General features: G+C 54.5%; 2 protein-coding genes across 2 annotated transcripts in view; one reads left to right on the top strand and one right to left on the bottom strand.

The window, feature by feature from the left end:
• Positions 1-1,104: 1,104 nt before the first annotated feature.
• Positions 1,105-7,421, top strand: HSD11B2 (hydroxysteroid 11-beta dehydrogenase 2). The gene is made up of 5 exons (XM_079119284.1): positions 1,105-1,467; positions 4,719-4,931; positions 5,050-5,235; positions 5,314-5,451; positions 5,633-7,421. Exons 1-5 carry the CDS (start codon positions 1,203-1,205, stop codon positions 6,046-6,048), a joined length of 1,218 nt encoding a protein of 405 aa, XP_078975410.1. The 5' UTR covers positions 1,105-1,202; the 3' UTR covers positions 6,049-7,421.
• ATP6V0D1 (ATPase H+ transporting V0 subunit d1) overlaps positions 7,079-16,529 on the bottom strand; it is a 37,918-nt gene continuing 28,467 nt past the window's right edge. The window contains exons 3-8 of the mRNA XM_079119285.1: positions 12,927-13,105; positions 11,474-11,553; positions 8,310-8,387; positions 8,010-8,186; positions 7,831-7,908; positions 7,079-7,723 (exon numbers count right to left, since the gene is read on the bottom strand). Coding sequence (XP_078975411.1) covers positions 7,562-7,723; positions 7,831-7,908; positions 8,010-8,186; positions 8,310-8,387; positions 11,474-11,553; positions 12,927-13,105 — 754 coding nt within the window. The 3' untranslated portion in view covers positions 7,079-7,561. The remainder of the gene's footprint in view (positions 7,724-7,830; positions 7,909-8,009; positions 8,187-8,309; positions 8,388-11,473; positions 11,554-12,926; positions 13,106-16,529) is intronic.

Raw genomic sequence — 16,529 nt, 5'->3', positions numbered from 1 at the left:
GAGGAGGCACTGGGCAAGGCCTGGAGGCTCACAGGGAATCTAGGGCTTACTCCTCCTGCAGTGGTTTGCACCTTCTCTCCTCAGCATAAGGCCTGGCACCAACTCCCACTGCCTGGCAGAGCCCTGGCATGAAGCTAGGCACAGGGTGCCAGACACAGGGGTGGGCAGGGGGGCATCAGGCCACACACAGACAAGGACCTTCATACACACAGGCAGGGATATGCACCCACACACCACTTATTTTATCCCCTGGGGATTCAGGGGAGCAGGTCAGGGACCACCCTGTCCTAGAGGCTGCCCTCACTGACTCTCCGGGTGTTCCCATTGGCTTGGCTCTTGCAGCGGGAGGGGGCGAGCAGCACAAGTAAAGAAAGACCTAGAAACTTCCTCTGGCCCTCCACCGACCCCCACCCCTCAAAAACACACATACTTGAGTGGCATGAGGTGGTGTTGTACATCCCCAGAGATGAGCCCTGGAGGGAAGGATGAAGAAGGGAAGGTCAGTCCTCTTCTCCCAGACCCTGCCCCAGGAGGATTTTTATGACCACTAGCTACTCAGGTGTAGGACTTGCACGCCAGGGACCTGCGGCCGCGCACGCGTGCGGCTACGGGTGTGGCAGGCGGTGGCCGGGCGAGGGCGGACTGGTTCGCAGCTGTATTCTGCCAGGCCACCGCGGTACTATCATGTGGGGTGCCTGAATGGAAGCTGAGCTTGTCCTCAAATGTCCCGAGCGAGTGTGAGCAGGATGTGCTCACCTGGGCGCAGCGGCTCGTGACCCTGGGTGCGTACGTGGGGGCTCAGGGGTGAGAGGATGCAGGGCACAGACCTGGGCCCACCGGCCCCTTCCTCAGTTCAGCCCGTGGCAAAAGTCTCCTCCTCGCGCAGCAATTTAGGACTTTGTTCTGGCTTCTTCGAAAGCGGATCTGGCGGAGAGGGAGGGACGGATGGGCGGCGGGGGGGAAGGGACACCTGCCCGGCGGGGGGTGCTAGGAGTGAAGTGGAGAAAAGCCCCACCCCCGCCCGCCTCCGCCCCGCCCTCGCCCCGCCCCCGGGGTTCTTTATAAGCTGGGTCCGAGGGCCCGCAGAGAAAGCGTGTATCCCTCCCGACCCAGTCTGGTGTACCCCTGCAGCCTGCGTCCCGGCCCTGAGTCCCTTTCCTCGCTCCCAAGTCCGGCCCTCGCCCCGCCCAGGCTCAGCCGCCATGGAGCGCTGGCCTTGGCCGTCGGGCGGCGCCTGGCTGCTCGTGGCGGCCCGCGCTCTGCTGCAGCTACTGCGCGCAGACCTGCGTCTGGGCCGCCCGTTGCTGGCGGCGCTGGCGCTGTTGGCCGCGCTCGACTGGCTGTGCCAGCGCCTGCTGCCCCCGCCGGCCGCACTCGCCGTGTTGGCTGCCGCTGGCTGGATCGCGTTGTCCCGCTTGGCGCGCCCGCTGCGCCTACCGGTGGCCACTCGCGCGGTGCTCATCACCGGTGAGTGCGCGGAGCGCGGGGAATCCAGGCTAGAGGGCGGGACCGCACACCTAGAGGGTTCCCCTTGGGCATGGCCAAGGCGAGCTCCCAAGCCCAGGAATGAGTTTCCCCTCCCCTGGGTGCAAGGGATCGAGCCAAGTAGGAAGCACTGAGCACCTCCCCAAGTCTGGGTAAACTACCTGCCGCTCCGGGGAGTGTTGGAAAGAAAGTGAGCTAGGGAGTGGGCAGGTGCTCAAAGGAAACTGACTGGTGGCCAAGAAAAGGGGAACCTCCTGGAGTTTGGGGTTTTTATGTTGCATGCCCCCGCAAGAGAACAAGCGTGAGAAGAGGCGTGTAGCAGGGAACAGAACTCTGAGGGACTTCAAAGGACACGAGACCGAGGATAGTCATCTCTTGATCTCTGCCTGATATTCCCACTTGTGCCATCGCATCTCCTATTCCCTGGGGTCAGAGGAAGGAGCTTAGAAAGGAAGCGCACTGGAATCCTTGAAGTTCAGATAGTCTTGAGGTCACCATGAGGGAAAACTGCCTCTTAGGTCTAACCACCTATCCCCAAACTTCTGAGATAGCGAGAGTCTGCGCCCCACAACTCACCCTCATCCTACCTGGTCCTCAAAGCCCAAAGAGGTCCCAGAGAACAAGGCTCAGGTGCCTCTGGGCAGCCTGACTGAGTTCTCTTTGTTTGGAATAGGGGATACTTCGGTCACCTGAGTGAGGGAAGGGGAAGGAGGCACTCAGCCAGAGGTGGAGAGTGGGGAGAAAGCCTGGGGCCACTGGCCCATTGAATGGGAGCAGGAACAATCCAATTTCTTCCTTAACTACAATGGTTGTGGACAAGTGCTCTGGGCTCTTGCATTTGGTCCTGTCCTGAAGAAGCAAACTTGCTTTTCAGAGATCTGGGTCCATTAGGGGCCCTGCATGATCAAATGGGACTGGGAGAACTCAGGAAGAAATCCTTGAGCTGGGTCTCAGAGGATGCATTGAGATGGGTGAAATATGAAAGATGTCTTGGATCAGAGAAAGGATGTGGGACAAAGGCTTAAGGCAAAAATAAGTATGGCCTGGGTAGGGGACAGTCAATAACCAGTCTGGCTACAGGGGTGTAGTGGGATGTGAGATTTCCTTGGGAGGGACCTAGGATATCAGGTAAGAAGCCAGAGTGTGCAGAGGTTGGGGACGATGTAAACTGGTAGGGCTTTGGGCTTTAGCAGAGGAAGTAGAAAAGGAGCAAAGCTCAGGCTGAATGGTAGAGACCCAATTCAGTTTGTAGTGTGAAGCTTCAGGGAACCCAAGTTTCAGGGGTTTGAGGAAGGAAAGCCTTCAGATCCTTCTAGCCTGAAGCCAGAACTAAGTTATGGGCTCTGCCCCCAAGGGCAGGGCAGATCTCCTCCTGCCTTCTAGTTTGTGAGCTACCTCAACAAGACCCAGGCCATCTGCAGGTATTAGAGGCCCTAATGGGCAGTGTTTCCTGAGATTGACCTCAGGTCTTTGTGCTGCTGCTGTTGATTCTCCTGGCCTGAGGCTGAGAGAGGGGTGAGAGGAGGGCTGCTTTCTAAGACCTGGGTTTCCTCCATCTCTGGGTGTAAAACCGCCACCTCCTGTAGCATTGGTTTCCTGTCTTCCCAATGCCTGCACCTCTGGGGTTTCCTCAGTCACCATCAGGCTATAAGACACTTAAGTGACCAGGTCCTGCCCTACCTAAGAGCACTGTGTCATGCCTGCCAGTGCTGCCACCCACCCTTCACTGTTTGACAAAACCATGGGATGGGGGTTTGGGCTGGGTGCCTATATGCATAAGTGCTGACTGGGTGGCAGGTGTTAAGCCCATGTGTGAACATCCAGGCAGATTGGAGGTACAAACAGATACCCAGTGTAATGTATGCAAGTGAGCAAGCAGGTGTGTAATATATAAATGACTATGTTGGGACCTCATAGCTGAGGCTCTGGGAGGCTTTAGTTTTCCTGTGGAGGGCCTATCTGTTTTGGGAGGGAGCCAAGGCAAATGTGTGCAGGCATGACATCCCCCCACCAACACTCTCTTTCTCTCCCCCCACTTCTCGTCCCTCCCCCAGCCAGACTTGCCTTTGAAAGGGCCCCTTAACACAAGCTGGTGGGCCCCCAGCTTCACAAAGCCCAGCTCACAGCCCCCTGCCCAATTTGTTCTCTGCCTCAGCACAGGGGTAGGGCTGAAATGAGGGGGTGTTGAGTGCTCAGGGCAAGCAGAACTGCTTTTCAGCCTTTCTGTTCAGGAGGACAAGGGGGGATGTCCAGAGGGCCTTCTCCTTCACTGGCCCTCCCCCTCCCCTTACTGGCTACCCACAGAGTCTGAATCAGAATCAAGAGGCAGGAGTTATCAGGTATACAGATCCCCCCCACTGGCCCTACCTGGTGGTTCTTCTCTATGCATACTAATGTGAAGAAATTAAGCCTCCAACATCCAGTCATACTCTGTGGGTTTGGGAAAGAATTCAAATGCAGGTCAGTTCTCAATCCATCCTGATTCTCTTCCTGGGGGCAAGTGGTCTGGGGCTCAGAAAATACCCCACTGTTGTCATGATTGGAATTGCAAGGGTCTGGGGGGGTGGGGTGAAGGGTAAGGTGAGGATGTGTTTCTAACTTGCCTAGAGCCTAGAACAATAGTTGAAACTGAGATTGGAGAGAGTCTCAGGTTGGACAGGGCCTGATGGATAATACCAGAGAGCTTGGGCTTCATCTTGAGGACTCTGGGGATCCTTGGGAAAGTTTTCAGCCACAGAGTGATATTGTCATTTTTGGAAAGATCCCTCTGGCTACTTAAGTAGAGGATGAATTCAGGGAGCTAGATGGGACTAAAAGATTGAGGAGGCTGCTTTAAGGGCCTTAGGGTCAAACAGAAGGGAAGCTGTGCAGGAACTGCATATGAGCAACCAGAAGGGCATTGAGACTGATGCAGGGTCTCAGGCAACCTGGAATAGTCCTGACCTTATTCTATGCCGGCTGGGTAATTTCAGGAAGCAAATTAGTATTACTAGGTCTCAGTTTCTTCTGTAAAGTGAGGATCAAAAGCCACATTTGATGAGTTGGCTGTGGGGAGAGAGGGAATTTCTGTCACAGAAAGACAAAGCCTACCAGAGGTGGGTATAAGGAAGGAGGGAAGGCTGTTAGCCACCACTAAGAGTCAAGGAGCCTGGATCCCACCCAGACCCCAATTATCCTTGGGCTGTCTTGGGCTGGATACCATGGGAATTCACTAGCTGCCCTGCCCTGGCCAGGCTGTGACTCTGGTTTTGGCAAGGAGACAGCCAAGAAACTGGATGCCATGGGCTTCACGGTGCTGGCCACTGTGTTGGAGTTGAATAGCCCCGGCGCCCTAGAGCTGCGTGCCTGCTGTTCCCCTCGCCTAAGGCTGCTGCAGATGGACCTGACTAAGCCAGCGGACATTAGCCGTGCACTGGAGTTCACCAAGGCTCATACCACCAGCACTGGTCAGTTGGCTTGGCTCCACTAGGGTAGGGTATGGCTGGGTGGATTTGAAAGGGACAGGGATTTAAAATTTGCTACTGGACTAACCTCAGGCTTCTCTTCCTACCTTTGTGTCCACAGGCCTGTGGGGCCTGGTCAACAATGCAGGCTTCAATGAGGTAGTAGCTGATGTGGAACTGTCTCCAGTGGCCACATTTCGCAACTGCATGGAAGTGAACTTCTTTGGTGCACTGGAGCTGACTAAGGGCCTCCTGCCACTCCTGCGCCACTCAAAGGGTCGCATTGTAACAGTGGGCAGCCCAGCAGGTGAGTGAGAGCCCTCCTCCTCTGAGAGCAGCAGAAAAAGAGGCTGAGCTGCCTCACCCTGCCCCGTTTTATCCCCAGGAGACATGCCATATCCATGCTTGGCAGCCTATGGGACCTCCAAGGCAGCCATGGCACTGCTCATGGACACATTCAGCTGTGAACTGCTTCCCTGGGGTATCAAAGTCAGCGTCATCCAGCCTGGCTGCTTCAAGACAGGTGAGGATTGGGGCATGCATGGGGTCTGGAGCAGGGAAGCAGGTGGGCATAGTCTTATGGGGGCAGGAACAGGTCTGAGGAATGGACTTGGCTTTGGCTGGAGGAAAGGTGCTGGTTAAATAGACTGTTAGCTTTTGGCTTCCTAGCTGACCTCACTCTGACATTGCTACCCCTTCTCCAGAGTCAGTGAGAAACGTGAGCCAATGGGAACAGCGCAAGCAATTGCTGCTGGCCAACCTGCCACCAGAGCTGCTGCAGGCCTATGGTGAAGACTACATTGAACACTTGCATGGGCAGTTTCTGCATTCGCTGGGCCTGGCCCTACCAGACCTCAGCCCAGTTGTAGATGCCATCACTGATGCACTGCTGGCAGCTCAGCCACGCCGCCGCTATTACCCAGGCCGTGGCCTGGGGCTCATGTACTTCATCCACTACTACCTGCCAGAGGGCCTGCGGCGCCGTTTCCTGCAGAACTTCTTCATCAATCCCTGTCTTCCTCGAGCACTTCGGCCTAGCCATCCTGGCCCTAAACCTGCCCAGGATACACCCCAGGACCCAAACCCAAACCCAAACCCTTCCCCAGTGGCAGCTCGGTGAGCTATATGTGTAAAAGGCCTAGCTGCTCCAGCACAGGAGACTCTGTGAGCTCTCCTTGCTCTTCCCTGGCTATTATGAGCCCCTCAAGTCTGCCCTAGAACCTGGCCTAAACAACTCCAGTCCCACCCACTGCAGATGTCAGTCCAGGTCCAGGATGAGGTTTTTCCAGTGAGCCTCTGGGCCTCTCTACTGCTTCACGAACCCACAAAGACCCTCTTGGGCACAGTGTTTCACCCTACAGCTTGGAGAACTCAGATGAATGGGAAGTTTAGGTAAGATTTAGCTGCAGCCTTTGACAGGACCCTGCCTCTGCAAACGAAGGAGTGACTGGGTAATTAGGAACCTTTCCAGGATTGTTTCTTAGCACCTGTGCCTCAGTGCTACAATTCCAGGGTTAAATTCCAACTGTCTCTTGACCAGCTAAAGAATTAGAAGCCCAATCTCCCTCCCCAAGCCACAAGGAACTGTATACCCAACTTACCCAACTGCTATTTTTTAAATAAAGACAAAATTTTATTTCTCCTAGAATGGGGGAGATGTATTGTTTGGAGGTGACTGGTTGCCTGGGTAACAGGGTGTGGCTGCCTAGCTGAAATTGGGAATGGCCTGGGGAGCTCCTGGGGCTCAGTATGGGGGCCAGGGCTGTGGGCACAGGCCTGACTGGGCTCCCCTGGCACACTCTGTGGTTCATACCCTAACCCCTCTGTTGACCTCAGGCAAATCATTTATCCCTAGGACTGGGTTTCCTCACAGTGAATTGAGGGTAATGATCATGATGGCAGGGAGTCATAGGGCTCAGTAAAGCAATTAGGAAGGCATGTGGGTCCTCCAGGGCCAAGACCCAGCTCTCCAGGCTCATCTCTGCGTTTGAACTTCCGGCAGAAAAAGGGGTTATCCTCCAGGGACTTCCCTGATACTGAGCAATCTGGGCTGCTGACCGCAGCAGTAGGCTCAGCAAGGATGTGGTCATGAGGGAAGTTGGGGGTCTTGGAGAGATATCAGGGCCCAAAGGAGGCAGCAGACAATGGTCTTAGAGAGGACAGTTTTATTGTCTCAGAGGGGCAGAGCTACTTCCCCCATGCCCCAGGGACATATACATACACACACACACACACACACGTACACCCACACACACACACACACACTCTATCCTCCCCATGGCCATGACTCTGGGAGTGACCCTCAGAGGGGAGAGGAGGCTCACACTGCCCCCATAGTTTCTCAGGTTACGAAGGGACATGAAAGTGACTACATGCTTCTCAGACATGTCAGTAGCTGTAAACATAGGGCTGAGGGAACCTCAATGCTCTAGAGGGGGTCTTGGTCCATCCATGGTTAGGGAAGAGGTGTCCAGCCCTTTTCAGGCCTGAAAATAGTCCCAGAGGGAGTCAAGAAAGCTGGGCAGCTCCTAGGACAATGTGCTACCCACCCCCAGGGCAGGCAGGTGAGCCATGGGCTTTATCACAGCACACACAGACATACACAGTGCACTTAGAAGCCTTAGGTCAGGATGCTAGAAGATGGGGATGTAATTGTCGATCTTGGCGCGGTGGCGCTGGGCAATACACTCAGCAATCCATACAATGTTGCGACACTCCTGCTCCTTGAGCTTCACAAAGGCATAGAAGACACCAAAGTGGAACTGGTTCAGGAAGGCCAACTTGTTCAGTTTCACCTGTGGACAAAGGCAGGGGTGGTGTACAGATGGCCACAGCCAGAGTCGGGCTTAAGCCACCAACTCCACCCTGTACCAGGCAGGACCTGAAAGATCCCAGTGCTCACCTCATGCTCGAAGAATCGGTCCTCCAGGGTCTTGTCTCCAGGGTTGCTGCCTGCACCCTCGAAAAGCAGCTTGTATTCCTGGCCAAGGGGGAAGCACAAGCATGAGAGTGCTGCTGGGTGCTGGAGGGGCGTGTGGTGCCAACACACCCACCCACCATCCTCCCAGCTAGGGCACTCACTGGATAGTAATCGGCCACGTTCTTGACCTGCTCATAGTCGTCAGCCCTAGCCAGCTGAGCCAGACCCTCAGGGTAGAGGCGCCCACAGTGCGGGAAGAGCTTGGCACGGTCCTCCTTGGATAGCTCTGTCCCGAAAGAATTGATGGTGATGATGAAGGCGCGGCGGTCTGCTTCAAACTTCAGGGCCAGTACAAAAACCCAGAAAGAGAGGGAGGAAGAGAGAGATATAGTCAGTCAGTTGGCAGAACATCCCCCAGGGCTAGTGGAGACCAGCAGGCAAGAGAGTAGGCAGGCACTTACCTCCAGAATGGGGCACATGGCATCAGCTGTGGTCCCGCCCAGAAGGGTGCAGAACTTGTAAAAGGACTCCAAGTAGGCCTATGCAGAGGATGGAGCTTTCTCAGTGCAAGCAAGGAAACTCCGAGTGCTTGTTAGGCCCTTACTCACAGCTTGCTCCTCCCCTCCCCAGCCCCTTTCATGATAGGAATTGGTTGGGAAACTCCTAAAACATCAAGCAATTCTAACAGTTAATCAGCAGGCAGAGGTAGCCCAATGCCTTTTACCCAGGAGTGACAGAAAAGTTTCTGGCCAACGGTCTGCTTCAGGGTACATGTCCCCCACCCCCTCATCTCACAGAAGGCCAGGTTCAGAGGGACCTCCAGCTCCTTCCTGCCCTTCTGCCTTCCTCTTCCCCAAATCTCCCCCAACCTCCCCTTCCTTAGTCTCAGAAAACCAGGGGTCCACGGGCTAGGAAGCAAAGGTTATTCCTGAGAGTTCGTAGAGATGGCTTAAACTGAATCCCTGGGCCCTTGCTGCACCCTATTTTGCAAAACGCCACCTCCAACCCCCACCAGCCTCTGAGCATCACAAAGCAGGAACTAAATTGTCAGTATAGTTCCTGCTGAAGGATGGTTATTGCCTAAGCAGACGTCAGCCTCACAGTGCAATGGCTGGGCATGTAGGCTGCTGGTGAGAACAAGCACTTCCTGCCCAGGCAAATTGGATCTGTTGGGCATGAAGAAAGGACAGGTCAGCCCAGGTCCCAGGTCCCTCCCAACACTCACTTGCAAAGCCAGCAAGCTTCTTTCCCCACACTTCTTCATAGTCTTGCAGACCCCATGGAGAAATCTCTTGCACAAGTACCTTCATTTATAGCCCTGGGGTCCCATATTATAGCAAGGTCACAGAGACTCTGACTTCACAGGCTAGACTATTCTTCTAAAGTAGGGGAGGGACTTGGACCCACAGGCTTCATTGTTCCAAAAGAGAGGATCCAAGACCCAGGACTCCATGAGCCCAGGTTTAGCCTGGCTGGCAGCTGTGGACAAGCTGGGCTTGGGGAAGAGTCTGAGGAGCCTGAGGGTGACCAGTAGGGTCATAGGAGGGAAAAAGAAAAAAGAAAAAAAAAAAAAAAAAAGAACTGAAACAGGTCAGGAATAAGAAGCTTAGAAGAGGAGTAGAGCCCAAGAGTCAGAGAGACTGGGGATAGAGACAGCTCCTAATCTCTACCACAGCTTGGTGTTGCTTTTCAGTTCCTCCACAAGTCAGTCCCCTGTGGCCTACCCTGTGGCCAGTCCAGCTGCCTATACTGAAATCCTGAGGCCTACCCCAGTGGGGCCTGCAGTTCCTATCTGTGGGGGAAGCCACCAGCCAGGTCTTGGGCTCCATGCCCAGCTGCCTACCCATTTGCTTAGCCAAGCTATACTGATCCCTGGAGATGTTGAACCAGGGTTGAGAAGGCTGGTAGGATAAGCCTAGACTCTCCCCTAAAGGGTAGGGTAGATAAAGAAACTGGCAAAACCCAGGTATCAAGGTCACCTCCCTACCTCCCCACCCCCACCCTGTCTCCTGGAGTCTGCCAGCCCATAGCTGCTGCACCAGCTGCCTACAGTTCCCACCTGCCAGGTGGCTGAGGGTCCGCTTAATCTCCCATCTGTGGTCATTGGGCTGGGACATTGACTGATGGGCAGGTGGTCCTGGCATAGGGCCCAAAGTGTTGGGTTGGTGTTTATGAGCTGGTGCCTGGGCAGCCCTTGCAGATGACTCCAGCTAGAACCAGTCAGGCCCAGCGAGGGTGTGGGTGAGGCTGGGGGGACAACCACACCCCTTACCCTGTCTCGGGGCAGGGAGCCTGGCAACAGGCCAGCTGGGTGGGCGGGCACACTAGGAATGTGTTCTCTCTCTCTCTCTCTCTCTCTCTCTCTCTCTCGGCTACCTGGGCTGGCTGGCCTCCCTGTTAGCAGGGTGGATGAGAGTGCTCCTTTTGCAAACAGGCTGAGCCAGGTGTGATCCCTGGTACTGCCAGTGACTTACTGTGTGGCTACAGACAACCACATCACTTCTCTGAGCCTTAAGTTTTCCCATTTTACAAATGAGGGCAATGATGACTACTGAGGATGGAAGTGGTAGATGACCTTCCTATCTCTAATCTGTTCTTCACACTACAGTCAAAGCGGGCTCTCTAAGTAGATTACTCTATTGGAAGTCTTTACTGGCTGACCTTATGCATGGGATAAAGTTCAAACTTTTGGCCTAACATTGAAGGCCCTGGGTGACTTGACCCTGTGCCTACCTCTTCCTCCAGCACTTCCCCACAGTCCATGTTGGAACCTGCACTTCTCACCTGGCCTGTGCTCTGTGCTTTCCTTCTGTGTGTACCATTCCCCTACACCATCATGATCTCCAGGCAGACTGGGGCACTTGGACTCAAGCTGAGCCAAATGTTATCCAGCCAGCTCCAATCAGAGCAAGAGAGGACCCTCACCATGGAGACTAGATAGACACATGCTCTCAGGGTTAGGTCAGCAAGTCCCTTGGCCAAGGACAGCCTTAGCTCTACTTCAAGGACTTCCCACTGCTGATCCATGTTCCTGACTACAGTCCATCAAGAGTCTTGGCCCTATAGCTCAGTGCCTCATCACAGTCAGAGCCCAGCCTGACCCAAGTTCATCCTCTATCCCCAGAATCAGCCATAGCCTAGTGGAAAACAGAAGTGGGATATGGCATGACTCTAGTATGGGAAGCTGAAAGGGTCAACAAGACCTGGCTGCCCACCTCCCCCTGCCATAACTGAGCATTCAGCTGCCTTTGTTCAAGTGCCTGTCCTGGTTGGCAATAGCAAAGGTGGGGGTAGGTTCAAGGGCCTATGGTCTGGGTGGTAGCCCATGACCCTCCTGGATGCTGGGAGACCAGCAGTCCAGGAGCCAGCTCTGGTCAGCTCTGATGGGCCAAATGGTAGAGTGCCAGCCACTCCTGCTGATTTTATCTGAGCCTGCTGCAGGCACCACAGGATGGAAAGCCTGTTCCATGCACCCTTGCACCCATCACAGGAACAGGAGAGCAAGCTGATAAGAGTCTGGTGCAGCTGTGTCCTGTCCTAGCAACTCACATAAATCACCATCCCACCATACCCACAGCCCCACCCACCAACAAGTTAATCCCCCACTGCTCTTGTGGAGCAATACCTTGTAGAGTGTATTGCGGATGATCTCGATGTTCATCTCATCAAGATCCTGCTCTGAGATGCAGTCCTGGAAAAAAGCCGCTGGGGAGGAAAGACATGGATGTGAAGGATGGGCAAGAGGAAATAGCCCTGATGATGATCAATCACTCCGCAGGGCCCAGAAGGCCCCACCATAAGACCCATGGAGCTAAGTATTGGGGGTGCCCAACCCAGCCTGAGATACTTGCCTTGGAAGTGGCAGAAGCAATACTCTGGGCCATGCGCACTGACCTGAGCTTTTCCTGCCTCCTTGCTCCTAAAATTGATTTATAAAGGAGGCGGCCAGCCATAACATGATCTAATCGCTGCTGGGACAGACCCAAGTTCAGACCATGCCAAAGACAGGCTTGCATAAGAGGCCATGAGATTCTCTCTTCTCTTCTCCAGGGGCAGCTGTGGATTCAGGGCCTGACATCCACTTCTCTGCATCCCCTAGGAGGACCTGGTGCCCACACTTGGAAATCCAGCTTTTTTCTCTTTAGAATAAGAAATGAGTATAGCAGCGGGGTGGGCATGGACCAGTCACACAGGGACCCTTGTGGAACTGGAAGGAAAGGCCAGAGCATGACAGAGTACCCTCACCCCTAGGAGGACCTGCAAACTCATTGGTGTATTCCTTCTTTAAGATGGGAAAACTGCGAAACAAACAAACAAATAAACAAAATCCAAACAAACAAAAAAACAAAAAAAACAGCCTAGAACTAATTCAGAGTTACTGGGAGAACTGAAGGCATACTAGGCCAGTTGGTATGGCTTGGGCCTCTCAGCTTTGAGCCCTGTGATTCAACTCTTGGTGGCTTCCTAGAGTGGTGCCCTGGGGCTCAGGATTTTGGCTGAGGCACTAGCTGGTTATGGCCCTCATGCCTTCTCCATGGCCTCCTAGGCAGGCAGAAGCCAGAACTGCCTAGGCGGGGCCCTACAGGAAGCGTGCAATTCCCTTCCCTTCCTTGGCCTCTGACCTGGCCCCTGCATCCTGCCGGACACTGTCTGACCTGGCCCCTGGGGCCTGCTTGCTGGAGGCAAGTGAAGTTATTTGCTTCCCTCCACTGCCTCAGGCAGCCAGTGACTCTGTCCCTGCTTGGGGCCACAATCTGTCAGAGCTCCCAGGACTCCAATGGATCCAAGCCTCTCTCTCCCTCCTCTCCATGAGCTCAGCCTTCTTCTGCACCCTGAGAAACCAGACTATTTCCAAAGTTAGATGGTCTGAGGCAGGCCTAGAGGTAGCCTTCCTGGCCCACCAAAAGTAACAGGAAAGGATAAGGGGTTTTGAAGAGAGCATGAGAGAGGAAAGTTAGGGAAAGACAAAGGTCAGCAGCAGCAGGCAAGTCTGCCTTTTTGGCTCAGGATCATCCTGCCACCAAAAGTCCACAAATCCCACACCAAGGCACGGACACTGAGATCACAAACCAGCTCACCCAGGGGAGTGTCCACCAGAATGGCATTGTAGAGCTCAGCAGGTGTCTGTGCGATGTTCACGGCCTCCATCTGCTCGAAGCTGCCTAGTGGGTGGCACTTGGGCACAAGCTCAGCGATGGAGCGCTGGTGCAGTGTACCCGTGATGAGCAGGATCACATTGTCAATCATGTAACTGTAACTGTGGGAGGCAGACAACAGCAAGATAGTCCATCAGGCCTGTTGCAGCACTACATCCTTCTCTTCATCCTGTATGGGCCAACAGCCCCTTAACAATGTGTGTTGGACAATGGATGCTGCAGATAGGTGTCACTGGCTCTATCCTTGGATGCTCCCTAACTAAGTTTCCTTCAAGTTCCTGACCCCTGCCTCCCTCCCAACATCGGGAACACAGAAAAGAGATCTGGGAAAGAGAATTCATGTAGTCACCTATAAGGGGATAGAATGAAGAAAGGGAGAGGGCCCCACCCATAGTCTGGCTGCAGTAGCCACAATGATCCTCTAGTCTGTCACCATGGATGAATTCAGGGTACAAGGTTACTGGATGAGGCCTCAGGGAAATGTCTTTGAAGGCCAGGCTGAGCCTCTGGAAGGGTGAGAGCTGGGGTGGACGCTGCTGTTCTGAATTGGGCCCTGAGTACATCCCTTGAGGGGATGGAGGATTCACGCCCCCCAAAGGATTGGGAGACAGGTAACTCCCACAGAGTGTGAATAGTGCCCTAATAGGACACAGAAACCATGGACACACACAGGTGAGGCATGCAGTCTAGTCTGGGAGTGTGTTTAGGAGCCTGAAAGAGAAAAAGACTGTGAGATGAAAGTGTATTCTGGGAAGAGGGTGCAAAGGCCTGGAGGCACAAACTGAATGAAGCTGCATTCGAGGAACTGAGCAGTCAGACTGGTAGAAGGAGAGGAAGGGTGCAACCACTGGCAGAGCAGAGGGATGCTTGGAGAAGGGGCTCAGGTCATGCTGAAAGTCCTGACTTCATCTCAAACACCAGGTACCCATGAGGGGGATGGAAGCAGGGAATATCATAGTACAGTTAGGGTCACTAATGCTTCCTGGAGGGACGCAATAATGAAGGGAGGAAAGGCTGAGAAGGAAGGAGGGGTGAGGAGAGGCTTCTCCAGGAAATACGAAGCAGAAGCTAGTGGAGACCCCCACTGGAGAGAAGGCCCAGGTCAAGCAGACCTACCAGAGCTCCATTCCAAAGGTCTACTCCCTAGGACCAGAGACCAGAGCCAAGTATCTGCCCAGGAGGGTCTAGACAAGTCCCAGAGACCTGAAAGACTGGGCTCAGGTAGGTCCTAGGCAGAGGCTAGCCTAGACTGTGCCCTGCAGGAGGCCAGCTCTGGAGAGTCCATGGGCAGCAGAGGGGGCTATGGAGCTGGGGAGGGTGGGGCTGCCAGTTCAGACTTGGCAAGGGACAATGCTCTGCCTCCAAATGTAAGACATGGACACAAATGGATCTGGGAAAGAGAGTTCATGTAGTCACCTATAAAGGGATAGAATGAAGAAGGGGAGAGGGCCCCACCCATAGTCTGGCTGCAGTAGCCACAGTGATCCTCTAGTCTGTCACCATGGATGAATTCAGGGTACAAGGTTACTGGATGAGGCCTCAGGGAAATGTCTTTGAAGGCCAGGCTGAGCCTCTGGAAGGGTGAGAGCTGGGGTGGACGCTGCTGTTCTGAATTGGGCCCTGAGTACAGGTCTTGTCCTGGCTTCTGGGAGGACTGGAGCTAGACTCCTGCCCTGGGACAGAATGGTGAGTACTGGTCCCCAGTAGCAAGGAACATAGGGAGGTAGCAAGCCAGGGCTCAGGCCCTGGCTCGGAGGGTTTTGGGGATGCTCCCACAGGGCTCTCCAAAGGGTGCCAGGAGGAGGAGGCCCCAGCTCCTGTCCTGGTCTGACCCCCAGTTCCCCTGCTTGCTGCATACTCCCCCAGCTCCCCCGCCCCCTCTGCCCTGCTATGACCTCTGCTCTCCTGGGCCCAGGGCCAGACAGCTGCCCTCTCTCCACCCCCAGTCTGGCTAGGTCAGCTACAGGATATGCACTGAAAATGCACAGCCCCCTTTTCAAACGAGGGCCTCAGACAGGGCCCATTTGCAGCTGCAAGCCAAGAGGCCCATATGGCCAGCCTCCTGCCCCCAACCCCATGGAGCTGGCAGAGTAGAGGGACGGCAGAGAGAGACTGCCAGAACTTTATGCCTTGCTCTCCAGCTCCAGCCTGCATCTTCTCTTCCCTGGATAGCACACGCTTTCTGTCCCTGATACCTTCTGCATCTCACACTCCCTAGGATACACTTACCACCTTTTGATACTCCGCCAGTGTCATATTCAGCCCCACTATTGCCATCTTACTCCCTGAGATAGCCACAAATGCCCTGCCCCTTTATGGTCTCACACCTTCAGACAAGGAGGAAGAGAACAGCACATTCCTTGGACCCACATTAACCAAGCAATCCCATAACCACTAGACTCACTGTCAGGGCAGATGAGGCCCCAAGAGGGCCAACACATGACCCCGCCAAAAAATAAGGCAGAGGAGCTTTGTCCCAACAACTGCTGTCCATATACCTCCACTCATGTCCAGGTCCCCATGCCCTAGCTCTATACTCCCCCTCTAGCCTCATCTTCTCAGAGGGATCTCCACAAGCCAACTGCTTCTTCCTAAATCTCCCCCATCTTTGTTCATAACTCAGGGCATCTGTTTAGGTTGAGGGCAAGGCTGGGGTCAGGGCCCAAAGGAAGTGCCTTGGCACTCCTGAGGGTCCTGGCCCAGCCTCAGAGGAGAGTCCTTTGGGAAGATGCTGCCATCTGGCTTTGCTGTTGTCCCTCCAATGATGTGGAACAGGCCAGCTGTGATTTACTTTTCAGCCTTGACAGCACATGTGTAGGCCAGTGGTAGCCCCCACCCCCACCGTGTCCTGGCTCCTCATACCCTGTCTTGCTATAAACCTTAGCTCAGCACAGAAGGAAATGTTGGGCCACTCATGATTGTGTCACTCATGCCTTTTCAAGGCCCCTTTCTTTGCAAGCCAGGTCAGCTCAGATGATCCTGTGCTAGGCCCAGCACTCCCCTCCCACTGGGCCAACTGCTAAACTGATCCAGTAGAGGGCCCTGCTTTCCCCACCTGCCCAATGAGGGTCAGAATCTTCTTTCCTGGGATATGGGAGGCAGGACAGGCCTAGATTACATGGCCCATCCATATGCCTTTCTCCCAAGGCTGAGGCCTTCAGCAGACAAGGAAACCCTCCTCTTCCTCCTTTTTGCCTGGCTTCAGCAGCTGCCTCCCTGCCCCCAGAGAACCACTCCACCATTCCTCCCCTCATTTGGCCTCAATAGAAGAGAATGAGGTTCCAGCTGGTCAGCATCTCCCTCCAGGGGAAGACAGCTGGGGAGTGGATGGCCGGCTGCCTGCCAGGCCAAAGAGGCCCTTGTGGAGTGGGGGTGGGGCAGTCTGAAATCCTCTGTCCAGAGGCCCTCCCTTGCCCTGTGCCTCCAAAACAGCTCCAGCCCCCAAATGCTTCAGGCTTGAGTTTAGGACGTCATTTCTTCCAAGAAGCCTTCAGAGTCCCTAGCCAATCTTGCCCCTCCACTGTG

The sequence above is a fragment of the Sciurus vulgaris genome, assembly GCF_902686455.1.
Source record: "Sciurus vulgaris genome assembly, chromosome: 17".
NCBI classification, from domain to species: Eukaryota; Metazoa; Chordata; class Mammalia; order Rodentia; family Sciuridae; genus Sciurus; species Sciurus vulgaris.
The sequence above is the reverse complement of the archived record's forward strand: the minus strand, read 5'-3'. Positions and strand labels throughout refer to the sequence as shown.

Coding starts and splice junctions, on each gene's coding strand:
- HSD11B2 (XM_079119284.1), top strand. CDS start 1,203: ATGGAGCGCTGGCCTTGGCCGTCGGGCGGCGCCTGGCTGCTCGTGGCG. Junction 1,468..4,718: donor TCGCGCGGTGCTCATCACCG/GTGAGTGCGCGG, acceptor TGCCCTGGCCAG/GCTGTGACTCTGGTTTTGGC. Junction 4,932..5,049: donor GGCTCATACCACCAGCACTG/GTCAGTTGGCTT, acceptor TTGTGTCCACAG/GCCTGTGGGGCCTGGTCAAC.